The sequence below is a fragment of the Megalobrama amblycephala genome, linkage group LG23 (genome assembly GCF_018812025.1).
Source record: "Megalobrama amblycephala isolate DHTTF-2021 linkage group LG23, ASM1881202v1, whole genome shotgun sequence".
NCBI lineage: Eukaryota > Metazoa > Chordata > Actinopteri > Cypriniformes > Xenocyprididae > Megalobrama > Megalobrama amblycephala.
Window position 1 is genome coordinate 1,640,126 of NC_063066.1, and position 27,566 is coordinate 1,667,691.

General features: G+C 38.0%; 3 protein-coding genes and 1 long non-coding RNA gene across 6 annotated transcripts; 2 read left to right on the forward strand and 2 right to left on the reverse strand.

Moving 5' to 3' along the window:
• Positions 1–98: 98 nt before the first annotated feature.
• Positions 99–3,938, forward strand: LOC125258896 (MRN complex interacting protein). 3 transcript variants are annotated; one of them, XM_048176099.1, is made up of 7 exons: positions 99–329; positions 1,202–1,261; positions 1,332–1,438; positions 2,548–2,620; positions 2,710–2,843; positions 2,958–3,063; positions 3,146–3,938. In XM_048176099.1, the coding sequence occupies exons 1-7, from the start codon at positions 270–272 to the stop codon at positions 3,743–3,745; spliced, it is 1,140 nt and encodes a 379-aa protein (XP_048032056.1). In that variant the 5' UTR covers positions 99–269; the 3' UTR covers positions 3,746–3,938. The 3 variants fall into 3 exon arrangements, with proteins under 3 accessions (XP_048032056.1, XP_048032057.1, XP_048032055.1); XM_048176100.1 differs by having other exon boundaries at positions 2,713–2,843; positions 3,143–3,938; XM_048176098.1 differs by having other exon boundaries at positions 101–329; positions 3,143–3,938.
• An 817-nt stretch (positions 3,939–4,755) lies between these two features.
• Positions 4,756–11,185, reverse strand: LOC125259452 (sequestosome-1-like). The gene is made up of 3 exons (XM_048177086.1): positions 10,893–11,185; positions 6,448–6,543; positions 4,756–5,137 (listed from the first exon to the last, which is right to left on the reverse strand). Exons 1-3 carry the CDS (start codon positions 11,059–11,061, stop codon positions 5,094–5,096), a joined length of 309 nt encoding a protein of 102 aa, XP_048033043.1. The 5' UTR covers positions 11,062–11,185; the 3' UTR covers positions 4,756–5,093.
• A 152-nt stretch (positions 11,186–11,337) lies between these two features.
• Positions 11,338–12,591, forward strand: LOC125259453. Its single transcript, XR_007182811.1, has 2 exons — positions 11,338–11,457; positions 12,257–12,591. It is a non-coding gene; the product is annotated as an uncharacterized LOC125259453 (long non-coding RNA).
• A 3,588-nt stretch (positions 12,592–16,179) lies between these two features.
• On the reverse strand, positions 16,180–23,392 carry sqstm1 (sequestosome 1). The gene is made up of 8 exons (XM_048176387.1): positions 23,099–23,392; positions 22,645–22,740; positions 19,296–19,651; positions 19,048–19,207; positions 18,516–18,596; positions 17,158–17,336; positions 16,863–17,067; positions 16,180–16,780 (listed from the first exon to the last, which is right to left on the reverse strand). The coding sequence occupies exons 1-8, from the start codon at positions 23,265–23,267 to the stop codon at positions 16,620–16,622; spliced, it is 1,407 nt and encodes a 468-aa protein (XP_048032344.1). The 5' UTR covers positions 23,268–23,392; the 3' UTR covers positions 16,180–16,619.
• Positions 23,393–27,566: the final 4,174 nt, after the last annotated feature.

Below are 27,566 nucleotides of genomic sequence, written 5' to 3' on the forward strand. Positions count from 1 at the left end.
TTAGCATATTAGTCTAATTAACCAGTCAGAGATCCTAAAAAGGCATGAAGACATATTAAGCAGTCCTCGCTATTTTAAAGGTCCATAAACCACACGAAAATACACGTCATTGGGTTCCTCGTCATTCCTCTAGGGGGCAGTGTGCGCCTCTGACGTCACGTCTACTCGCGAGTAACACGAGAAGAAGAAGACTGTGGGCGGGAAACACAAATATGAGGGAAATCGATTTATTTTTATTCTCCGGATTTTAAAAGTAAAAACGACCCAACATGGTTCAAGAGTTTCATGTTCTGAGATGCTTTTCCTGTCAAACATTTCAAGTGCAGCAGGTAACGCTTCTTTACTTCGGAATTAAACCTGAAGCGAGTGTAAACATAAGCTGAGGTGACAGTATCGATCTGATTAATCGATTCCACCGATATCAGTTCTTTATTCCACAGATCGATCCATGTTTTCAGATGATAAAGCTTCACTAAACATTATTGTGAAGAAGCGTTTTTACTTTTGAACTTCTGCCCGTTTTATAAATAACTATAAATAACGTTTTGCTAAATATGTGCACTAAATATTACATATTCATTATATTTTTACTTAATCTGTTCTGAAAATGTCATTTTTATGACTGGCACTGTTTAAATTATCATAGCCTATTGCGACAACGAATTAGAGTAGAAACAACTTATAGTGTTTATTATTATGTCTAAAAAATAAATCCAAATGAATCAATTTGATTTGTGAAATCGATGTCAATACCCATCACTACTATAAACCTCAGTAATTAAAGGATTAGTTCACTTTCAAATAAAATTTTCCTGATCATTTACTCTCCTCCATGTCATCCAAGATGTTCATGTCTTTCTTTCTTCAGTAGAAAAGAAATGAAGGTTTTTGAGGAAAACATTCCAGGATTTTTCTCCATATAGTGGACTTCACTGGGGTTCAACGGGTTGAAGGTCCAAATGTCAGTTTCAGTGCAGCTTCAAAGAGCTCTACATGATCCCAGACGAGGAATAAGAGTCTTATCTAGAGAAACCATCGGACATTTTCTAAAAAATACAACTGTATATGCTTTATAAACACAAATTATCACCTTGGACGTACTTTCCATTTACGTACTTTTACACCTTCCCTATTCTACTTACAGAAAAAAACAAAATTTTATTTGAAAGTGAACTAATCCTTTAAACCTTTTCTCCTCCAGGTGAAGAAGAGTAAGAAATGGGCGTGTAAAGTGTGTGGTGAGAAGCAGTCTTTGATAAAGGTAAATTGAACACCTGACACATTTACTTCTGTAAGTCACGCTGTATGTCAGTGTTTGATGTGTTTCGCAGGAGTTTGGTCGGGGCGCCGCAGCCGACTGCAGACGTCATGTCCAGAAGCTGAATGCTCTGCGTGGACGACTGCAGGAGGTCAGCAGTGAGCGGCTGGGGTCACAGTGGTGAGCAGACCTGCAGGAAACTCTCTGGAGTTGCAACCCGTGTGCAAGTAACACATTATAAATAACGCGAGTTACATAATCAGATTACTTATTTTAGGGAGCTAGTAAAGTAACGTATTACTTTTAAATAAGTAACGCAAGTTACTTAGTTTCGCCATGCATTGACTGACAACTCATGAGTGAATTGTGAGTGATGCATGATGGGTTTTATTGTAGTTCTAGACTAAATGTGAGCGTTTACTCATCTCACTTGCACAAAAACAGATTCAGTATTCCTCAAAATGAATGAAAACAGTGAAATGCAAACTCAGAATATTATGCTAACTTGCAATGATTAATTAAATATTATAATACACAAATGTACTTCATGCATTTAACTTTTGTTTTTTGTCTTTGCTATTAAAAAACAAACAAGCCAGTCTAGCCCAGGTGAGAAGAAATTAACACTAAAGTAAAGTAATGCATTACTTTTCATAAAAAGTAACTAACACAATTAGTTACTTTTTTAAGGAGTAACACATTATTTTTAAAAGTAACTTTCCCCAAGACTGGTTACAAACAGTCTAAAGTTTTTAACAAAAGCTTTTAAACATTTTCCTTGAATGCATGTGATTGTACAAATATTAATCGTTATTTAAATATATATAAATATATATTCTAAGATAAACACACACTATCCTTAACTTGTCATAAACGGTCAAATTATCTGATATTTTAAGAGACTTGTTTTTATTTAGTTTTCTGCATGTTGACTGCACCACATGACTTTGGTAGACAAAAGTTTTTCAAAAAAATATTAAGATGTAAAGTAGTTCTGTTAATCTGTTAAAAGAATGACTGTTTTTTCAAGAATTTAATTATTTTATGATATCAGGACAGTGTAACCCTGCCATGTTTTTTTTACTTTGTCACCTCAAAAATATCAAAAATTAATTTTAATATAGAAATTTAAAACAAGCTCATCATTCAAAAATGCTTTGCATTAAAAAATGCTATATATATATATATATATATTGCATTTTTTTTAATGCAAAGCATTTTTGAATAAATGAAGGTTAAAGAAAGTGCGCTTCACGTCACTGACCTTTAGACTGACTCAATTTTTAAAGGGAACAGGATGACGAGTATGAGAATGAAGATGTTAATGAAGATCTGGATCAAGATCCGATGGATAAATCAGAGGTAAAGCACTGATGTCCAGAGAATGGTTATCATGACGAGGGAAACTGAGACTGAGAAACAATGCATTTGTCATATTTCTCTCCCTGTAGCAGGAAGTGACTCATGTCAGCCGCTGGAGTAAATACACTGATCCCTCAGCTGAGGATCCAGATGAACATGAAGATGAGGAAGAAGATGAGAACGTTTATACAGAAAGACAACGATTCAGAAGCCAGGGAACCAGGTCACTTGTGAAGGCATTTCATTTGAATCATGGAAAAATATTTAATTTGTCTATTTTATTATTTTGCATGTGAAGAAATAACAATGTTTAATGCTATTTTGTTTGTTTAAACAGAAAAAGGAAGAAAATCTCCACTTTAAAGTCTTTTGCTGGCCGTGATGAAGGCTGTGAGGATGAGGAGCCACAGACTGGTTCTTCTGGCTTTAAGAGGCCGAATCTGGTAAAAAACACAAGATGCTGCAAAGTGCCCTAATTTGCTGGAAAACCCATTTCACTCCGACTTCTTGTATCTATTGCAGCAGGACAGGAGGTTCAGTTCAGCCGGGAATGAAGGATTTGCTTCCTGCAGCAGGTCAGATGATGTGGACACGTGCAGTAGCACAAATCTCCCATCATCCCGTCAGGCTGTGTTCAGTTACCCTACAGCCGGCTCCAGGTCCACATTCACAGAGGAAGACTCTGGAAATAAACAGCAGTGTATCTCTTCACATAAGCCGCCAGCTGTCGACGTAACCAGTCCTTCTGTTTCTTCTCGTCAGAAGTTTGGTGAAACGAAGATTGAGAAGGACTCCAAATGGAATAAATTCCTCAGTGTTGTCGCATCACAGCAGGATGAGGAAGAGTATGATTATCACGATCATTACAATGATAACACAGTGACGCCTTATTTCACAGAAGCACTTGAGGGCATGGGTGTGGATTGTGAAGAGCGCAGATATCCATCGGATATAAAAGTAAACGGTGTTTGTGTGGATGGAAAAGTATCCAAGAGTCACGCCTCCAAGCCTTCAGGTTTTGAAAACCCAGTCTGTGAACAGCCTCCACTGTTAAAGATGCCATGTTCAAAGCTTTCTTTCAGCTCCCTGTTCCTCACCGATGAAGACTTTGATGATACATTTTAAAAATATGTTAAACTATTTCTTTCAAGGACGTTTAACGAACAAAGTATGATGTTACAATGTTCTCTTCAATAAATATAAAAATGCATTGGTAGTTAAACTGTTGCACATTTAAAAAAAATCCAAATACAACAAATATTTTGGAGAAGCTTTTTATTGCGAATAGAAGGAGTAAAGAGTGAAATATTTCCATCCAGACTTTTTTGTTTTCATTTTGATGATTACAGCTTGCTGCTCATCAAACTCAAAAAAAATAGTATCTCAAATTATTAGAATATTTAATTTCAAGTTCTATCAAATGACCATTCTCAGGGTATAAACACTGGGTTTAGGTCAGTAATCCCAACAGCAGTCATGGGGAAGTCTGCTGACCTGACAGTGTCCAGAAGACGATCATCAAGAGCCTCTATAATGAGGGTAAGCCACAGAGGGTCACTGCTGAAAGAGCTGTTCAGAGTGCTGTGCCAAAGCATATTCGTGGAAAGAGGACTGGAAGGAAAAAGTGTGGTAGGAAAAGCTGTACAAGTGAACCTAGGTGAAAAAAGTACACTTCTATGTAGTTAAAGTGCTATTTTCGCACATTAATTTTGTACTTAACATACTAAAAATTCTTCTTTAATACTAGTTAAGATCATCTAAGTGTACTCAACTGTGCTATTTTGAGACAGCATGAAATATGAACTAAAATGTGCTTTTAATATACTATCTCTATTTAAAAAATGTATTTAGATACCACTTGTAGTACAATGTGGGTTCAAATGTATTATAAGTGATATCTAAATGCATTTTTTTTAAAATACAGAGATAGTATATCATCACAATTAAAAGAACCGAAGACTTAAAGTACTTCAGTCTGTGTGCACTGGATTTATTTAATACACAATTTGAGTTGAATTACTGAAATAAATGAACTTTTCCACGACATTCTAATTTGAGATGCACCTGTAGATTATTTAATTTAATATTCCTGTTCTGTTGGCATAATTATAAAATAACAACAAATTGTCAAGTGATTGCTCATTGACTGTTTAATACAACACAATAGTACACATCAGTACACTTCAACAATATAACATGTGTATGTACATTTTGTGACATACATTTTCTTAGTAATGAACAAAGATGCAACCCATAAAATAACAGATTGGCAAGTGTATTGTTTGAACATGTAACCTAAAATGCCTAATCAATACAATAACTACAACTAAATAGTAACACTGTTCCTTTAATATATTTAATTTAGTAACAAAAAAATGTCAAAAAGCTCAACTAAAAAGTACATATGTATATTTTATTAACATTGGAACAGTATGCATTCAAAAATGTGTTTATTTAATGAAATTACTAGTCCTTAGAAGTCCTTAGCTGGATTCCATTCCCGGTCATGGTCAGCACCTGCAATAGGAAACAGTGTAATATAAATGTGTGATTTCCCCAACACGAAGAAACTAGAAAATGTATCACCACGCAAATGCTACAGGAGTGCCTGAACATCATGTTTCACCCTTCATTTTTTTCTTCTTCCCATTGCCTTTTTCTTTCTTCCCCCTTATTTAAAGGATCAGGGGGTCATGAGTATGAGCTGAAGAAAAAGCTTCCATCCATCATAAACGTACTCCACACAGCTCCAGGGGTTAATAAAGGCCTTCTGAAGTGAAGCGATGCATTTGTGTAAAAAAAATATCCATATTTAAACAAGTTATAAAGTCAAATATCAAGCTTCCTTATCTTTCTTCGTAGGTTGAATACGGAAGGCGGTCTGGCGGAAGCTTGATATTTGACTTCATAACTTGTTTAAATATGGATATTTTTCTACACAAACGCATCGCTTCACTTCAGAAGGTCTTTATTAACCCCTGGAGCCGCACGTTTATGATGGATGGATGTGGATGGAGACAATTTCTTCAGCTCATACTCATTGGTCCCGTTCACTGCCATTATAAAGCTCTGATGCATCAGGATATTTATTAATATTTCTTCGATTGCGTTCATCAGAAACAAGAAAGTCATATACAGCTAGGATGGCTTGAGTGTGAGTGAAGCTTGGGCTAATTTTCATTTGAAAGTGAACTAATCCTTTAACGTTAGAGTGAGCGGCCCTGTAAAGTTGCTACTACTACATGTTTTAGATGATAAGCCATATTTGAGGTTGACATTAATAATCTGTCCCTCACAGACTGTGTAACTTCACCACTTCCTGTGAAGTTCTTTGTGCATCTTTGGACACCATTTAGAAGTGGTGCCGCTCTCGCAAAGTTACAAAAAATGTGATGCAAAAGAGTGAGACCTGAACTCTGAACGGCGTGGCATATATTTTCGGCCTTTTTTCTCTTTCGGCCAAAAACCAAAAATGCCGTTTTTGGATGATAATTTTTGGTGCATCCATAGTATTCATAAAACAGTAGGTGAAGAGAAGGGACACAGCATTCACTGACAACATAATGAATGTATGTCATTTGGTTTTTAAGTTTTATTTAGGAAAAACATGAATTTGTCAAATTTGTTTGAGGTTAGAACTACGGTCAGTATTCTGTCTAAAAGTCATGTGTTAAACTCGTGCCCTTGATATAAGAGCTGCAACAGACACATTGAAGCAGCAGATGATGATAAGTGTAATATGTTCTAACTAAAATCTATTGAATAGATATACAATGTTGAAACGTAAGCTGTACTCAGAAGTAGCTTGTATGCTTGTGTTTACTTACGCTTGATGAAGAGACGGAAGGTGTCATCCTTCACAAGAGCCAACCCCTTCATGAGCTCATCGTCAGAGGAGAAAGCGACCATGTCACCATCCTCATCTAGAGAAAACAGAGATGTTTTTCACACGTCACTATATTGTGATTATGTTTTGATTTATTGAAAGTAGATTCAGCCGAAGTACAAACACTGGATAACATTCATTTCACATGACACGGTCAGTTACGGTAATAGCATTATAATGGCCACAAAACTTTATCAATACGCAAAACTATATTTTACAATATAGAAGCCTATTACTTGTAAGCAAGCGTGCCCAAGTAGGGCTAGCTGCAGCCTGCGGTGGACATATCTATGGTGTCTCCCCATCCCTGTGTCACCCTGGAAACCCCTATTTGTAGTATGTAGGTTTCCGATTGAAAGGGTTTTTCAGCATGGTAGGTTTTGAGTGTTTCAGGTGTAAAGGTAGGTTTTATGTGGCTTTCAGTACGGTCAAATACACTATATTGCCAAAAGTTTTGGGACACCTGCCTTTACGTGCTCATGAACTTTAATGACATCCCATTCTTAATCTGTAGGGTTTAATACGGAGTTGGCCCACCCTTTGCAGCTATAACAGCTTCAACTCTTCTGGGAAGGCTTTCCACAAGGTTTAGGAGTGTGTTTATGGGAATTTTTGACCATTCTTCTAGAAGCGCATTTGTGAGGTCAGGCAGTGATGTTGGCTCACAGTCTCCGCTCTAATTCATTCCAAAGGTGTCTATCGGGTTGAGGTCAGGACTCTGTGCAGGCCAGTCAAGTTCCTCCACACCAAACTCACTCATCCATGTCTTTATGGACCTTACTTTGTGCACTGGTGCGCAGTCATGCTGGAACAGGAAGGGATCATCCCCAAACTCTTCCCACAAAGTTGCGAGCATGAAATTGTCCAAAATGTCTTGGTATGCTGAAGCATTAAGAGTTCCTTTCACTGGAACTAAGGGTTCAATCCCAACCCCTGAAAAACAACCCCACACCATAATCCCCCTCCACCAAACTTTACACTTGGCACAATGCAGTCAGGAAAGTACCGTTCTCCTGGCAACCTCCAAACCCAGACTCGTCCATCGGATCTCCAGACAGAGAAGCGTGATTGGTCACTCCAGAGAACACGCCTCCACTGCTCTAGAGTCCAGTGACGGCGTGCTTTACACCACTGCATCCCACGCTTTGCATTGCACTTGGTGATTTAAGGCTTGGATCAGCTGCTCGGCCATGGAAACCCATTCCATGAAGCTCTCTACACACTGTTCTTGAGCTAATCTGAAGGCCACATGAAGTTTGGAGGTCTGTAGATATTGACTCTGCAGAAAGTTGGTGACTTCTGCGCACTGTGAGCCTCAGCATGCGCTGACCCGCTCTGTGATTTTACGTGGCCTACCACTTCATGGCTGAGTTGCTGTTGTTCCCAGTTGCTTCCACTTTGTTATGATCCCACTAACAGTTGACTGTGGAATATTTAGCAGTGAGGAAGTTTCACGAATGGACTTATTGCACAGGTGGCAACCTATCACGGTACCACACTTGAATTCACTGAGCTCCTGAGAGCGACCCATTCTTTCACAGATGTGTGTAGAAGCAGTCTGCATGCCTAGTGCTTGATTTATACACCTGTGGCCATGGAAGTGATTGAACACCTGAATTCAATGATTTGGAGGAGTGTCTCAATACTTTTGGCAATAGAGTGTATAAGTGTGTATAGTGTATAAATAAATGATAAACAATTGGGTGTGAGGGTTAAGTCTTCTCGATGTTCAAAGTTAATGAGGATAAGCGTGCAGTTTTCCCTCAAACTACTTCAACAGAAATACAGCTAATTTCATTTATTAAGGTTACAGTGATGGGTAGGTTTAGGGATCAGTGTTTGGTTTAGGGAATAGGCTATAATGCCGTGATCGACATTACCAATAAAATCGGCTGCAGGGCAGCATGGGCCTGACTTCTGACGTCACACTAGGATGTGGGCCGAGGTGGACGTCCACCGCAGGCTGCAGATCACCTCCAGGTGGCTGGAAGCTGTATAGATCATAAACCGCCCTCTCCATCAAATGTAATGGGACACAAGACAAACTAAACAATCAAATTACACTTTAAACATTTCTTTTCCAAAGACAATTTCTGTCATTTTAGGCAGTTTTTATCACGCTGGTGTTAGTTCAAGTATTAGTTTAAATAAGTTTGGTTTTAGTTAGTTATTTGATGGTATAAAAACGTGGGTTTTGACATCATGATTGACAGCTTCTCTGAGCAAAGTAGTCATTGAAGCACCAACAGACTTTCTTTTGGATCTTCAAGATGTAGTGATGTGACATTTGAACCGAGGCTTCGGAGCTTGTGCCGAGCATAAATGGGCGTGCCAGATGAAGCCTTGATTTGAGGCTTGTGTTGGTAACGTAGAAATCACGTGACAAATGAGAAATGAAGCCTCACTTTCGGTCCAATCACATGCGCGATTCACTTTGCGTGTCAGAAAGTTCGAACCCCCAGATCTTACTTTACGAGTAGGTTTTCATTCAGAGTTATTCAATTAAATTTTTAATAAATACCCAGTCATACAAGTAATATGAATAATACAAATTATTTCAGGAAAATAAAATATTTATATTTATATATGTGTACGTTTATTCTTCTGTTACATCATATTGATATTCATGCTGGCATTAAATGCCACAGTCTAACGGGTAAATTAGTTTATCACAGAGATAAATTCAACACACATGCGCACAATATTACGCTTTTATTTAAACACGTAACATGAAACTGTGGTGGCTGCTTCGTCCGGCGAAGCTTCTTTCACAGGGTTTTGGCTGCTTTATTTTTTACTGAACATCAGATGGCACCCTTTTTGACACTCTCGAAGCTTTGAAAGGGACATTCTAAAACGCTTAACGTGGCTTAATGCACTAAGACACTGATATTAACAGACCAAACTCATACTAATAAAGTATATCTACAAAAAATCAGATGAGCCTTGAATATGAACATAACGCATTTAATAACATGTTAAAGGTGCACAAGATTGTAAAATTGAATTGACCTTGGCATAGTTGAATAACAAGAGTTCAGTACATGGAAATGACATACAGTGAGTCTCAAACTCCATTGTTTCCTCCTTCTTATATAAATCTCATTTGTTTAAAAGACCTCCGAAGAACAGGCGAATCTCAACATAACACTGACTGTTACGTAACAATCGGGATCATTAATGTACGCCCCAATATTTGCATATGCCAGCCCATGTTCAAGGCATTAGACAAGGGCAGCCAGTATTAACGTCTGGATCTGTGCACAGCTGAATCATCAGACTAGGTAAGCAAGCAAGAACAACAGCAAAAAATGGCAGATGGAGCAATAATAACTGACATGATCCATGATATCATGATATTTTTAGTGATATTTGTAAATTGTCTTTCTAAATGTTCCGTTAGCATGTTGCTAATGTACTGTTAAATGTGGTTAAAGTTACCATCGTTTATTACTGTATTCACAGAGACCAGAGCCATATCATTATTTTAATTTTTAAACACTTAATGTAAATGTAATAATTTAATTATATTACGCTATAGGCCAGTGGTTCCCAACTACATTCCTGGAGGCCCACCAACACTGCACATTTTGCATGTTTCCTCAATCAAACACACCTGATTAAGGTTATCAGCTCATTAGTAGTGACTCAAAGATCTAAAATGGGTGTGTCAGACTAAGGAGAGATGCAAAATGTGCAGTGTCTGTGAGCCTCCAGGATTGTGGTTGGGAACCACTGCTTTAGGCTATTAGGTGTGTCAGGGTGTTTGTGTGTATTTAACACGAGAATTTATTTATTCAAATTTTATTATAATATTATTATATACTGTACTACATTAATGTGAGTAAGTAATATTAAATTACTTTTTAAGAACAAAGTGTGTTGCAACAAACATTATCTTGGTTTATGTTATGTCTTTATTATTATCTTATTTAAGAATAGTTTATTAAGTGGGAAAAAAATACATTGTTAAGCATGGTTACCGCCTGGGGTGACTCGATTTCTCATGACAGGGGCTTCACTTACTACAATGGAAGAGAGTGAAGGTGCATCGTACATTTTTTATTTTATTTTTTAACAGTTTATTCTTGTTAGTAATATGGTAGATGGCCCAGAAATAGGCCAACACTTTTCACTTATACTGAAAAAAAAAAAAAAAAAAATTGAAATCTTGTTTCGAGATTAATCTTGTTAATATTGTATTTTATTTTGAATAGATTTATTTACCTAGAATGACAGTATTGTCAATTTGTGGAATCTCATTTAAATCTCGAGAAGATAAGTTCAAGCATCATAAGGCATTACAATTGAGAGAAGACAATAACTGTATGTTTACATGAATGTGCAATACATTTTAAGACATTCTAGAATTAAAATCTGACTTACCTTTATAGTATATTTGGAAGGGCGAATCCCCCAGACAGAGAAAAACTCTGAACACTTTTCTCTTCAGACACTTGAAACTTGTTACGTCTCCCTTAAACATGTCAAAGCAACGGGTCTCCTCGTTGGAGCCGTCCTTACCGATGAGGTGAGCTTTCACTGTCATCGACATCGCAGCGAAAAATAGCGACTTGAACCGACAATCTGAATGCGCAGCAGAAAATACTTGGCCAGAAGTGAGAAGGTGCTCGCTGACGAGTAAATGGGTGGAGCTTACATTAGCTCCTCCTCGCTAGACGTCCAGCAAGGAGGAGTGAATGTACAACCACACCCTAACCCTGCCTACAACTCTATCCCAACCTGATCCCAACTCTATCCCAACCTGATCCCAACTCTATCTTTGTGTGGTGGATGCTGTGGGTTGTATATGTTTTTTTTTTGTTTGTTTGTTTTTTCCCCCCTTTTTAAATTTGGACCTTGAGTCTGTAATAAAGATTGAATTGAATTGAATATCCCTCCACACCACTGGACGTCCAGAGAGGCGGAGCTGGCCCTCATGGACTCTGCAGTAAGTACCACAGGCAAAACTACTGACCTATTCAGGACTTCACTGCAGGTCAGTGTCATCTCTAAACAGACTATTGTAGTTTTGTCTTTGTTTACTTAGTAAAGCATTAAACTGTTTGCAACAGCAGCTCCATTATATCATCACTCAAAATACTGTATGCTAAATCACATCACTATCTAATGTAAAGTTACAGTAGTCATTTAGCACAGTTAAATTAATTTAGAGCGAGCTAGAGCAGACAACAACACAACAACAACTCTTATGAAAATGGTTAAAAAAAGAACATACTAAATACTATTGTTAATTCATATAGTATATAGTTAAACCATAGTAACCTTGAATTAACAATGGTTTTGCAACACTACCCATAGTTTCACCATGGTATTATGGTATTTGCAGTAAAACTAGTAACCAATCTGCTCCAAAAAAACATGGTTACTATACTTTTATAATAATAAAGCCATGGTTGATTTTCATAAGGGAAAAACATGACTGATGATGATGCAATAACATGTTCAGAATTAGGATTTTTCTATAAAGATATTCTCATGATGTAGTTATTGCTGTACTAATTTTGCCATTTGGGCAATTTAGAAAACATAGTTTTGTTAAATCTTGAGTATTTAAGTCATTTTAAGATAAAACAGTAACATGTGTTCTTGATGTAATACTTTAGATTCGTTCGTTTTGTGTCTCAGATTAGTTCACCTCACAAGTCTTCGGGATGAGGAAGAGTATGATTATCAAGCTCATAATCTCTCTCATTACAATGATAACACAGTGACGCCTTATTTCACAGAAGCACTTGGGGACATGGGTGTGGATTGTGAAGAGATATCCATCGGATATAAAGGTAAACAGTGTTTGTGTGGATGGAAATGTATCCAAGAGTCACACCTCCAAGCCTTCGGGTTTTGAAAACCCAGTCTGTGAACAGCTTCCACTGTTTAAGACGCCATGTTCAAAGCTTTCCTTCAGCTCCCTGTTCCTCACCGATGAAGACTTTGATGACACGCTTTAAGAATATTTTAAACGTTTTCTTTCAAGGACGTTTAATGAACAAAGTTGTATGATGTTACAATGTTCTCTTCAATAAATATAAAAATGCATTGGTAGATAAACTGTTGCACATTTTTTTTATTTTATTTTTTTTTATTTATTAACATTTTCAAATTAAACAACAAACAACAAACAAACAAACAGGGCCCAGATGCAGTTATTGCCAATTGTTAGTCACATTTAGTACAGCGGTGGGAGGAAAGATTGTTAATACAGGAACACAATTAGTTTACTATACTTTAGTTTTTTCAAAATGAGTCAGGAATTGATTCCAAGAACGGGAAAACGTGTCCATTTGAGTAGTCCAGTTAAGTCCAGGCTCGGGCTGAAGGGACCTCTGATATGCTTTGGAGTACCAGTCGAATATTTTAGACCAAAAGTTTGTCAATGAAGGGCAAGACCAAAAAGCATGGGACAGTGTACCCTCTGACATATTGCATCTGTCACACACTGGGGAAACTGATGGATATATTCTATGTAACTTGACTTTGGAATAATGTAAGCGATGGACAATCTTAAATTGAATTAATTGGTGTCCGCTGTTTATAGAGCAGGAATAAATGTTAGACAAACAGGCGTTCCACATGGATTCAGATAGTTCCACACCTAACTCTTCTTTCCAAGCATCCCTAGTTCCCACAGTGTGCGCAGCAATACAGTCATCAAATAGACGTACAGTTCTCCAAATGAGACGCTTGGAGAAGGGAGGGCTCTTACAAATGTCATAAATTTCATGCTCCAGGGGTAGATTTTGAAAATCTTCAATTTTTGATTGGGTGTAATGTCTAACCTGCAAATATCGAAAGAAGTGGGAATTAGAAAGATTATATTTTTCTTTAAGTTGGTTGAATGATGCAAATTTACCATCAATGTACAGATTATTAAGAGAGACCAAGCCCTTCCTTCTCCAATCATGATATGCTATGTCATGCCAGGGAGGCAGAAAACTATGGTTAAAGCAGATAGGTGTTTGTACCGATGTATTTGGTAATTTTAGAAAGCACCTAACTTGATTTAAAATTCTTACTGACTGTTTTACCACAAAGCATGAATTCTTATAGGACTCTGGCTTTTTAAACTTGGAGAATAACATAGCTGGCAATGAAGAGTTATTCACAGAGTTGGCCTCCATCTTAAGCCACAAAGGGGTTGCAAACGTCTGATTATCCAAGGATCCTTGCTGCCAGAACACTAATGCCCTTACATTGGCAGCCCAATAATAGTGTTTAAATACAGGCAGATCTAACCCTCCCTCTGCCCTAGACTTCTGCAAGTGTGCTTTCGAAATTCTGCCATTTTTGCCATTCCAAATATAGGACAGGACAATTGAGTCCAAGTCCTTGAAAAAGGCTGCGGTGAGATAGATGGGGAGATTTTGACATAAGTATAAAAATTTAGGAAGGGAGATCATTTTAATTGAGTTTATGCGTCCGATCATTGATAAGGGAAGAATTTTCCAACGTTCAATATTTTGTTTTAATTTTGAAATAAATTCTGCAAAATTTAATTTAAATATCAGTTTTGGATCCTTAGGTATAGTCAAACCAAGGTAGGTGAAATGATCATTAATTACTTTGAATGGGATACTTTGTAGAAAACCTGGTGAGTAAATACTGGAAAGAGGCACAAACTCACTTTTTGACCAGTTGATCGTGTACCCTGATATTTTACCAAAAGACTCGATCAACTCTAGAAGAGGGGGAACCGATTTTTCAGCATTGTGCAAATACAATATTACGTCATCAGCGTATAGACTGATAAGCGTTTTCACACCTCCAACCTGAAGCCCCTCCACCGGATGCTCTCTTATTGTTACAGCAAGAGGCTCCAGTGCAATAGCAAAAAGCGCCAGAGACAATGGACAGCCTTGCTGAACCGAGCGTTGCAAAAAAAAGGGGCTGAACGATCTTCATTCGTCAGAACAGAACAGCACGGTTTTGCATATATCAATTTCACCCAAGAGATAAAGGTTTCCCCGAATCCGAACCTGCGCAGTGACTCAAACATATAAGGCCACTCGACCTGATCAAAAGCTTTGTGCGCGTCAAGGGACAAAATAGAAGCTCCATTAGTGCCACTAAAATCAGAGTAAATAGTATTGAGCAGCCGCCTGACATTAGAAAAGGAGAGTCTGCCGGGAATAAACCCCGTCTGGTCAAGATGGATGATAGAAGCCAGATATTTGTTCAATCTAGTAGCCAAGATTTTAGTTATTACTTTGCGATCAAAATTTTGAAGCGCAATTGGCCTAAAACTTGCAGGGTCGGTTTCATCTCTGCCCTTTTTTTAAAATTAAAGAGATGTTTGCTTCATAAAGGGTTTTTGGCAGTTTTCCATTGTTTTTAGAATTATACATCATCCTGAGCATAAGTGGTGCAAGAATATCACAAAATCTCTTATAGAATTCTGCGCAGTAACCATCAGGCCCAGCAGCCTTGCCTGATGGAAATGACTTTATGGCGTCGATGACTTCCTGCAGTGTAAAGTCTGAATCAAGACATTTCGCGGCGGCATCACTCAATTTGGGCAATGATATAGAGTCAAAGAAATCATTCAGGTTAAATTGTGAGGCATTGTGTTTGGAGGAGTAAAGCTCAGAATAGAATTCACTAAAACGATGGTTTATGTCAGAAGGATTGGTTAGAAGAATGCCTGTTTTAGATTTAATACTACGAATTGCTCTTGAAGCTTGGGCACTTTTAAGCTGTTGTGTTAACAGTTTGCCAGGTTTATCTCGGAGCTCAAAGTGTTTCCGCTTCAATTTCAAAAGTAGGTTCTTAACTTGGCCACTCATAATATCATTGTATTCATATTTAAGCTTCAATATCTCTTTGTAGTGATCCGGTGATTTAGAGTTTTGGTAAGTTCTTTCCAAAATAGGAAGAGCGTTGTTAATTTCAAGTAGTCTCTTCTCCCTCTCCTTTTTAATGGCTGAGGTGTAGGAAATTATATCACCACGCAAAACGACTTTTAATGTTTCCCATAGGGTCACGTCAGATACTTCACCATTGTCATTCAATTCTATAAAATCTTTCAATTTGGAGGTCGTATACTTAAAGTTGTCATCGCTTAGAAGGTTTGGGTTAAAACACCAAGAATACGTCTGTTTTGGAAAGGGAAATATTTAATGATATTGCTAAAGGGCTGTGGTCAGAAATCAAAATATTATGGTATTTGGAATCGGTGATTTGAGAAATAAGATTAGAACTAGTCAAAAAATAATCAATCCTACTGTAGGATTTGTGAACATTTGAATAGAATGGATATTCTTTGCTTTTAGGATGCTGAATCCTCCAAATATCAACCAGATTCCTAGTTTTCAGGAATTTTACAGATGCAATTTCAGGTGCTGGTCGTGTAGATGATCTACAGTATCTAAGAAAGGATCCAGATAGCAATTAAAATCCCCAGCTATTATAATGTTTGTGTCACTATCGTCTGGAAGCCGATCAAAAACCTTCCTGAAAAAATTTGGCTCGTCTGTGTTCGGACCATATATATTAAGCAGAGTTAATGAGAATGAGTTTATCGTACCAGAAACCAATAAGTATCTACCAAGAGGGTCATTGTTGACAGAGGTAACTTGGAATGGGATATTTTTTCGAAACAATATTGCCACACCAACTGTTGCACATTTTAAAAAAAATCCAAATACAACAAATATTTTGGAGAAGCTTTTTATTGCGAATAGAAGGACAGGAATTTCAGAAGACCTACAATGACATTAACCCGATTCCTTCTGTTATTCAAACTGAGAATAAAAATACCTCCAGGTTTTTGCTTCAACTAAAAACTGCTTAATTATGGAAATGCAAATATAACACCCATAAACTCTGATTACACAAATATAGAGCTCTACTTAACAACAACCTTAAAGTAATATGCATATATGATGATAATTATAGCATGAACAGAAATGTTGAATATATATTTTGCATAAAAGCCCAATAATGAACTCAAGTATGTGCTCATCACCTGAGTAACTCATAGTGTTAACATTAACAGCAAAAATATGTCATAAAAAGAATGGAAAGATTGTTTTAGTAGAAAATAGGCCAGAAGTTTAAAACATCATTAGTCTTCTGTATTCCTGCGCTCCTCCTCTACTTCTTTGGGCCGGGTGTTTTGGAGTACTGGATGGTGTCCAGAGCAGATCCGATGTCAAAGTTCTTGGCGTGGAGCAGTCTGGTCAGCCATCCACCCTCATCGGTGAAGCCCATGGAGAGCATCTGAGAGAGCGACTCCACCAGCCGCGGGTCTGCATCTGAGGGACAGGACACACGTTAGTTTGCTTGAATTGATAAACGGAGACCTGGAATTATCCGCTCATTGACGATGCACTATACCTTGAGGAAGGTGTGGGTATAGAGCTGCCTCGCGCAGACCGGTGGGACCCTGTGTGTCGCTTGTGCTGGAGACGGTACTTAGTGGGGTGGGAAGATCTGCCCCGTCCTGCTCCAACCTGAGGGACTGCAGCTCTCCTGTGGAGGGGTCCACCTCTTTAGAGCTGAGATGAGTCCATTCCTCATCACTGCCTTGGTCTTTCTGCCCCTTTGGGAGCAAGAATAGAAAGACTGAATGTTAGCAGGATGTTTAGGCTTGATCGAATGCCTCTTTTGACTTGGCAAACGCCAAACTTACCTTTGCTCCCTCACTGATGCTCTCTTCAGTGGCCTGACTTCCTGGACCGGAGCCTCTGGAGAGAAGCCCTACGGAGCCGCTGTCGCTCCGAGCACTAGGTGGTCCACTGGAGGCAGGAGGAGTTGGCGTGACTTTGCTCCGCTTCCCCTCGTGCTCAACGTCGATGTCCACATCTATGCCTGCAAAGAAAGAAGCATTTTTATCTAACATGCCAATCAAAGAAGGTGTGTTAAAACCAAAAATGCTTGATAAAGTTAAAAAAATCAGTAATCAGGGCTCGATAATAAGGACTGTGCTGTAGGGTGTGCATTATATATATTGTCTATGATATTGTAATTGTTGATTTAACGATCTGAAATTATCGAGTATGTCCCTCACTTTACAAAAACCAAACAAAACACACTCATTGAGAGCACGCATGCTCTACGTGACGTAGTCTAGTAGGTTAGACTAGTGCATGTGCATATTTATAGTGTGCGCTTTCACTGCGTGATTTAGTCTATTAAAATGCATTTAGAATGACCCAGAATTCAAGATAAGGGACAAAAATGCCCCTGTATATCTTTCATATTTATATAATTTAATATAGTTAACCAATATTAAACAAAGAGCGCCGTTTCTGTCCAAATATCAGCATGATTACAAATGTGATATTGATTTTATTCAGCGTACAGTTTAATGAACAAGAACTTAATATCAAGTGACTTATATTTTAGACACCAAATCGCTTGTTTTGCTTTATTTCACCAACGAAAATAGTTCCAAAGTCCACAGAATTGATTTGCGTCTCTGAGCAACACTTCCTGAATGAATCAGCCGTTTGAATGAATCGGTTGAATCTCAATGACATTCGCTGCCACCCACTGGTGGGTTTAATTTCACATTTAAAGTGTCTTTTCATTTTTTAAATAATTTCAAATAACAGTATTTAATGTTTTATATTTTTTTTAGCATTTCAAAACATTATTTATGCATCTGTAACTGCTCTTGACTGATTAATAAAGTTTAATCTATAGTTATATAATAGATCTATAGTTATAGATATTACAATTTTTGTACCTAAAAATCTCCTGTTTAAACCTACATGAAAAACTTGAAAAGCACTGTTTATTTAATTTATATATTTGTTCTGTTGTATTCATTTGTGCTAGTACTCGTAATTCGATTCTTTATTACGATTTTATTACTTGCTGTTTATTTGTCTAACAATATTTAAAATTTAAGTGAGTTAATCTAGTAGCTTTTGGTGTCATAACATTATTTATTAAGGTTACATGTATCAAAAACAACGAAAACAATAACTAGGCTTATTTAATTCTAGCGTTGAGCCCTGATAATAAACCCAAGAAGGGACTCACCAAGAGGGCTCAACATGGCCGCCACTCCCTCTCCAATGTTCTTCAGGTACTCCATATTAGCCTGGGAAGAGGCAGTAGCACCTGTGGATAAAAAATGGTAATGTTGGGCTACATCATTGTAACAATAGTTTTGAGCTCATAATAAATATAGATGTTCTTGTCCGAGTGTAATTGGACAATGGCTGCATCCAAAGGCTGAGGGAGCAGACTTGTTTACTTCAGTGACTTCACAGCTTTGGTGATGACTAAGAAAATGACTAGAGTAATTTTTTGTTGTTTGTGTTACACACAAACTGACCAAACGCAACTTTCAGAGGCCATTTAATTTTTTAGCTTAACTGTCACAGAATGGGATATCATAGGCAGTGAAGGACACATCTGTGCTGATCAAAGATTGATCAGATGAAGGTATCTCAGTACACAGGATCACGGGTATCAGATGTGCTCTGTTTCTGCCTGCGGAGGAAGCGTTTTTCAGCTTCCAGACACAGCCATTGTTATATTTAAGTCACTTTGATTGATGGTGTCTCACCGTCCTCTCTCATGTTTTCAGAAGCATCCTGGTTTTGCTGGTCTCCAGATGGACCGGGCTGAGCCTGGTTTTGGGCCTGAGCATGAGCTTGAGCTTGAGCCTGGTTATTCGCCCACATGCAGTGTCTCATCTTACGCCAAAACTTCCCACGGGGGAACCACTGCACACAAAAGATATCTTTTAATCATGTTCACGTTATCATTTGAAAAACAAAATGTATGTATTAAAACATTAAAACAGCTACTCACCTCAAACAGGTTGGTCATAGGGTGAAAGATGGGCAGGAAAGGGTGCTCCTTGTGGAGGCCTTTGCCCTGGCATGAGGAGCACAAGTCATAATCGGGGCAAACGGTGCACTTGAAGCGAGTTCCAGCCACCGGCCCGTCGCACCCATCACAGGTCACACCTTGGTGCACCATTGGAGGGTGATGAGGATGAGGGGGAGGCCCCATGTGAGGTGGTCCCTGTGGCCCCATTGGAGGTGGACCCATGTGATGAGGTCCTGGAGGGCTAAAGTGGGATGCTCCATGAGGCCCGGCGAACGAGAACCCGGGGAACCCAGGGAATCCATGAGGTGAGGAATCACGTTTGTGCTCCTTTCTTTCTGAAAAGGGGAGAAATATGACAGGATTGTTATTAAATGGAGATGTTTTTGGTTACTTGAGACATTTAAGAGATTCAAGGTCAAATTCCTCTACGATGAATTAATTTCTATTCATATTCTTTGAATTTAATGTCATTATCATACACTTTTCCCACCAAAAGATCTTATAATAAATTGTATATATCGTGTATTTGGCAATCAGCAGGAAATACAGACTTTATAGTAGGCCTTAAGCTCCAAGAATGAAATCAAGAACCAATGAAGTCATTGCAGAAGCGCTGTGCGTCTTAATCAGTTCAACTAATATATGGCCAGGCTGCTATTATATAATCACTATATAGTCATTATATAATCACTATATAATCATTATATAATCACTATATAATCATAGGTACAATGGATGTCCAAGATGACCAAAAAAAGTTCCCCACTCTTAAAAATGTAATCTATCCTTATTGGTTTCAAACACTTATAATTCTTTGAATATATATACACACATATCTGTGCACACATTGTTTTAAACAAAGAAATCCATCATTGTATCATGAATACTATGACGTTTCTTTTTATATTTGACCTGAACTCCCCAAGCCTTTTCATAAAACACCTACTTTATCATTAAAACCTACTGACTTTGACACACAGGTGGAAAGAGTTATGTCACACAGAATTCAAAATATTCATAAAACAATCGGTGAAGACAAATGACCCAACCCGACACCGGTATGTTCAATGACCACATGATGAATGCAGTATGTCCAGATTACATTCATACTATATGCTGAAGAACAGTGTTATAATGGTCTTGAAGCAGGGCTGTCCCTTAATAGCTGATGCGAAGAGACTTAGTCAACCAAGTTTTAATTAGTCAGTTAATCGCAAAAGAAAAAAAACTTCCACAGGAAGTGGCAAAGTCACGCAGTCCAACGGACAGATGGTTAACACGGCTGGTCCATGTGGGAATTCCCACCAGGAAATCCAAACGTTTGCCCTTTCATTCATCGTCATCAAACAAGGCTAAGCATTTGAAACATCAAGTAGTAGCTTAACGTTTCTCACTTCACATGGCCGCTTGCTCTAACATTAATGTTAACCTAGATTATGTGCACTATTATTAAACGCATATTCAGGTGTTTGCGTGGAGTGTGCCGTGTTTAACTTAATGTGCATATATTCACTATACTGTAGAGATGACGAGTCAGTGTCGTCAACTTCATCTTTACAGCTGACAATGACTCAGAAAACACTAGTTTATCAATAAATTATTAGAACTTGAGTAATTCAATCAATAAATGTTCATTTAAGCCATTAGTTGACGGGAAAAATCTTTAGTTGTGGGCTGAAATTCTTATTCAAAAGAAGCACCTCCTCAGAGAGTATGTGATTTGGGTCCTCAATGATATTTCCTGTTTAGGGTTTTCTAGTCACATGACAACATAATGGCTTTGTGGATTCTGATTTAGCTCTTCCGCAAAGAGAGTTTTATTACTTACTTATAACTACACTACCTAGGGTCAGCGTACAGTGCGCATGATGCAAACGTCATCATCAGGAGAGTATGCGCATATCGCACAGGTCGCGCATGCGCTTTTCAATATTTTTTTTGCAGTAAATAGTTCATCAGTGTTGCCAGATTGGAAATATCCAAGTATCGTACCAGAAGCTCAAAATTATCATATTTGGAAGAAAATTATCGTACACAGGTTTTTAGTATAGGTAAATTAACTAAATTAATGCTGTACAGCCAAAATGATGTTCTCGCTATCTCTGTAAAGCTATACTTTGACGTTGTAAAAAGCGCTATATTAATAAAGATGACAGACTTGACGAGTCAAACATACAGAATACAGCTATTTATCTAGACAAACAACTTTTTGACATGACCTGCAAAATACCACAATAGATAAATAACTAGCATACCTTAGCAGGAAACAACTGACCTAAAAGCGCACTTGTGTTCGTGAGAGAGAGTCATTCTCCATGACGATTGGCTGAGAAAACGTAACGCAAGATGAGATGGAAGACTAACAACGTTCACGTTCTCCTTTACAATCATGATGTCGTAGAGGACAGATAAGGCCTACAAGCCAATTATAACGACCATCATTTGAAGTGTTACAAAATTCTGCAATTATCGTACATTATGGGATTTTTTCCATTATTGATCATACATCGTACAGAGGTCAAAATTATCATACACATACAATAATTATCGTACATCTGGCAACACTGTAGTTCATCCACAAGGTGGCATCCGTGCCCTGGGGTGCGATTCACAAGGTAGTCAAAGAAAAACTGGAGCGGAACGCATGCGAGCTACAGGGACAATAGGTCCCTACATAGACGAGAGATTGTGCGAAGAGGTTAGAAAGTACCCTCATTTGGTACTTTGGTACATTTTAGAAAGTACCATCAACTCTGGCATGAAAGAATACAAAGATGTTTACATGTGTTGTAACTCGTGGCGAGAGATAAGGGTCGAACGCCTGTGTACGCGTACGAGTCAAATGAAGTATACTTTCCAAGGCTGTGCGACTGTCTGTGTACACATAAAAAATGAAGTATACCCAAGGTTTTAATCATAGAAGGGTGTTATTGTGTATTGAAAAATATATTGAACTCATTTTTCTGTAGCTTAATAGAGTCATAAAAAGAGAGAACCACATCATTGACCCTTATAAGGTGTGGCGAGCCTTGCCTACTACCTCTGACAAAGTCTTTTGGTTTTTAAGTTTTACTTTGGAAAAACATGATTTGTTTGTGGTTTGAGGTTAAAACTACCATCATTCTTGTGTCTAAAAGACATGTTAAACTCTCTTGATAGGGATTATATAAGAGTTGCAACAGCAGATGATGATTATAACAAGTGCAATAAGTTCCTGAAGTTGAGCAATCTTTTAATGTGGAGCAAATTGCACTAAAATCTATGTGAATATATATATAAATATGTTACATTAGTCAGAAAAGTAGCTTGTATCCTTATGTTTACTTACGCTTGATGAAGAGACGGAAGGTGTCATCCTTCACAAGAGCCAACCCCATCATGAGCTCATCGTCAGAGGAGAAAGCGATCATGTCACCATCCTCATCTAGAGGAAACACAGTTATTTTTCACACATCATGACTATTGTGATTATGATTTAGGAAGATTCTGCCATCATCTTCCTCTGTAAACACTGGATTTAACAGGCCTATTCATTTCACATGGTCATTTAATAGCATTATCATGCTCACATAACTTTATGTTAAGCTATATTTATAATACACTTGGTGGCTCAGCAATAACACTTTTCACTAATATCTGTATATTTTATTCTGAAGTGATATATTTTCCTAAAAAAGTGACAAAGTTGTATGTGTACAGTATTGTCATTTTGTTAAATCACCATTTTAAGGTATTAAAAGTGAGAAATTGCAATGCATTTCCAGAATGAATATCTGACTTACCTTTATAGTACATTTGGAAGGGCGCATTCCCGAGACCGATAAAAACATCGATCACTTTTCTCTTCAAATACTCAAAACTTGTTGAGACATCCTGATCCACGGCGAAGCGACGGATCTCCTTGTTGCAGTCTTCCTTACCGATGAGGTAAGCTTTCACTGTCATCGACATCTTAGCGGAAAATAGCGTCTTAAAGCGACAATCTGGATGTGTTGCGCAGCAGAAAATACGCTTCTTGAACACGGGCTTCAGTTCGGTGTGCAGTGCGTGAGAATGCGTTTCCTACTCCAGCCTACAGTTCCGTATATAAGCCTTGGACGTCGTATGCAAATCAAGCGAGCGCTCAGCCAATCGTTGAAGCGAGCGCAGGTTTGGAGGCGTGTCCAAGCGCGTCTCGCAGGACAGAGTTCATGTTGTCTTTGGTCATGTGAGTCTCATGTAAAAACAGAATGGACGGTGATCTGAGGAATGACATGGCGATATGAGAGGGGAAATTCCCTCTGAAGTCACCTACTGGATCACTGACACACAATACAGAGTTATATTAATAATAAACACGTGTCATAATACTGTGAATGTCAACTCATTCTCCATGATAGATACATTTAGGCTATAATTTGAGATTTTGAGACAGGGAATATCGGACAAACTCTCTCTACTGTTATAGATCACATATATATATATCTGTTTATATATATTATTTTGATGTGACAGACACACAGCTGGGTCAGTGTGATGTTGGCATGAACTCTGGATAATCATTATTCAAGCTAACCCGCTGCTGCTGTATTTCTGCTACAGCTGATAAAGTGCTGTGTCATCATGAATGACGGATCGCAGGCGGCCTACTACTGTATATGTGATATGATCTGAACAAACTTTAAGCTTAAGAGTTTATTAAAGTGATAGTTCACCCAAAAAATGAAAATTTTGTCATCATTTACTCACCCTCAAGTTGTTCCAAACCTGTATGAATTTCTTTAAGAAGATATATAGGTTTGGAACAACTTTAGGGTGAGAAAATGATGACAAAATTTTCATTTTGGGGTGAACTATCATTTTAAAGGATTAGTTCATTTCAGAATTAAAATTTCCTGATAATTTACTCTCCTCCATGTCATCCAAGATGTTCATGTCTTTCTTTCTTCAGTCCAAAAGAAATGAAGGTTTTTGAGGAAAACATTCCAGGATTTTTCTCCATATAGTGGACTTCACTGGGGTTCAACGGGTTGAAGGTCCAAATGTCAGTTTCAGTGCAGCTTCAAAGAGCTCTACATGATCCCAGACGAGGAATAAGAGTCTTATCTAGAGAAACCATCGGACATTTTATTAAAAAAATAAACATTATATACTTTTTAAGCACAAATGCTCGTCTTGCACTGCTCTGTGATGCTCCACGCATGACGTAATCATGTTGGAAAGGTCACGCGTGATAACTGCATCTCATTTTCTCCTCCAATTTCAAAATCGTCCGACATTGTTGTTTTACCTTTTTTGTAAAGAGCGTTTGACTTAGTCTTTGACGTTCACTTTGTAAACACTGGATCGGTACTTCCGCCTACATCACGCGTGACCTTTCCAACATGATTACGTCATGCGTGGAGCATCACAGAGCAGAGCAAGATGAGCATTTGTGGTTAAAAAGTATATAAACTTTTTTCATTTTTTTTAGAAACCGATGGTTTCTCTAGAGAAGACTCTTATTCCTCGTCTGGGATCATGTAGAGCTCTTTGAAGCTGCACTGAAACTGACATTTGGACCTTCAACCCGTTGAACCCCAGTGAAGTCCACTATATGGAGAAAAATCCTGGAATGTTTTCCTCAAAAACCTTAATTTCTTTTCAACTGAAGAGAGAAAGACATGAACATCTTGGATGACATGGAGGAGAGTAAATGATCAGGACATTTGAATTCTGAATTGAACTAATGCTTTAAGTATTAAGTAAAAAAAATATAAAGATATATATTTTGTTGATTTGTAGCCTATACCACAATACTAGAAATGTCGAGTCATCTTTATTTCTGAAGTGCTTTACTTATAGATTGTTTCAAAGCAGTTTAATAAAAAGCAAAATAATGATCAATTCATCAAATATGAAACAAATTAAAATTCTCCTAAAAGACAGGTCAGACAAGTATGTTTGTGTATATTGATGAATGTATACGATGAATGTATGGATATATACGTGTATTGAGGAACATTAATGACGATTATTATTATTAATAATAATAATTATTATTCTTATCTTTCAACTTTATCTTTGATTATATGAACTCCATCTTCAGCTACATTTAACTTTTGGTGTATGACGCCTCAAGTTCGTGCTCCCGCCCTCACCCACAGTTTTCAAAACATTTTCCTCTCACACCCACGTGACTCTTTATTCTCGAAGCCTCCTTTTTCTCTCTTTTTTTCTTTTTCTCGAAGCCTCCTGAAGAGTCCGAAGCGGAAAGAATGCCGTCATGCCGGAGCGCGCGGGCGTGACTCGATCACCTGACTCTGACTCACGCGCGTCACATGATTCCCTTTGTTTACAAGCAACATCAGTGCAATCGAATAACACTGATAATGAGCTCACAATCACACTCACGAACAGGTTTAACAACGCCGTAAAGATGCAGACACTCATTTAGAGACGCTTTTCTCTCAGACTATATCTTCTTCTGTTCTCAGATTCCCGCCTTTGCCTTTTGTTTTGATTAAACTAATTGTTTTACCTACAGGTGACCAGATTTCGGGAATGGAGTCAGAAAGCTATCATTGAAAACTGTACTGTATACAGTAATTATAACCTTTAAAATTATATTTTATGTTTGTGCTTTTGGAAATTGATCTTCATTACCCCAAATCAGGCTTATTATTTTAGGCTAATCTTAAAAGTATGAGCTCGCAGAGCCCTCTGCTGGTGGAAGTAACCACTGCACCATTGCTCTGGTCATGTTTGGCTTTTTTGCGTGTATTTGCCGCTGTTTTGAACGAGTTGCAAAATCGGGACATTTCCGGGTACAGGACGCCAAATACCGGAAGTGTCCCGGGAGAACGCGAAGGTCTGGTTACCATAATACAGTTAAAGGGTTAGTTCACCCAAAAATGAAAATAATGTCATTAATTACTCACCCTCATGTCGTTCCACATCCTTCGTTCATCTTCAGAACACAAATTAAGATATTTTTGATGAAATCCGATGGCTCAGTGAGGCCTGAGCAATGACATTTCCTCTCTCAAGATCCATTAATGTACTAAAAACATATTTAAATCAGTTCATGTGAGTACAGTGGTTCAATATTAATATTATAAAGCCACGAGAATATTTTTGGTGCGCCAAAAAAAACAAAATAATGACTTATTTAGTGATGGCCGATTTCAAAACACTGCTTCGGAGCGTTATGAATGTTTTGTGTTGAATCATGATTCGGATCGTGTGTCAAACCACCAAACTGCTGAAATCACGTGACTTTGGCGCTCCGAACAGCTGATTCGATACGCTGATTCATAACGTATAATATTCCATCCATATAATATTAATATTGAACCACTGTACTCACATGAACTGATTTAAATATGTTTTTAGTACATTAATGGATCTTGAGAGAGGAAATGTCATTGCTGGCTATGCAGATTTCATCAAAAATATCTTAATTTGTGTTCTGAAGATGAACGAAGGTCTTACGGGTGTGGAACGACATGAGGGTGAGTAATTAATGACATTATTTTCATTTTTGGGTGAACTAACCCTTTAAAGACAGTGTCGCATTACTCATGATGATACTGATGAACTGTTATGACAGTCAGTGTTCGCTAGATGGCGTCATCAGCACATAATGAATCTGTAGGAGCGGTTCAGATAGACCAATGCAGACATGTTTATTTGGAAAGTTTAAACTTTAAAGTGGGTTGTTTTGTAAGTTGTTTAGAGTTTAAAGTAAATTAAGCGTATCAGCTGCGATGTGTTATTGGTTCGTTGCTGATTTGGGTTCATCAGATTATTACCTCTCTCTGACACCTCCTCAAGGAACTTCAGTCTGTATATCAAGAGTCTCAGAACCTGTTCTGGTGTTAATTAGAGACTCTGTCAGTCTGGAGCTCCTGCTAGAACGCTTTTTAAGAGTCCTTTTAGAACTGTGCCTGGAGCTTCTCCAGGGGCTTTCTGACAGTCAAGTCTAATTATCAGCAGATTGATGTGCAAATATGAGGATGGATGATAGTCAGTGTGTGTGTGTGTGTGTGTGTGTGTGTGTGTTAATGAACTCTGTGTTTATTGGCACAACACTCTGCAGAAATAAGCTGGCCACTCAAACATCAACTCTTTGGCAGAACTTCAGCAATTGAAGCTGAAGATAGAAGTGATGAAACTGGGCGATCGGAGACCTGTTTATCTCCAGAGATTAAATGAAACAATGACGGGCTGAAACATGATTAATCATCTCCAGACGAGTGCAGCAGATATTCACTCGTTCTGTAATGAACT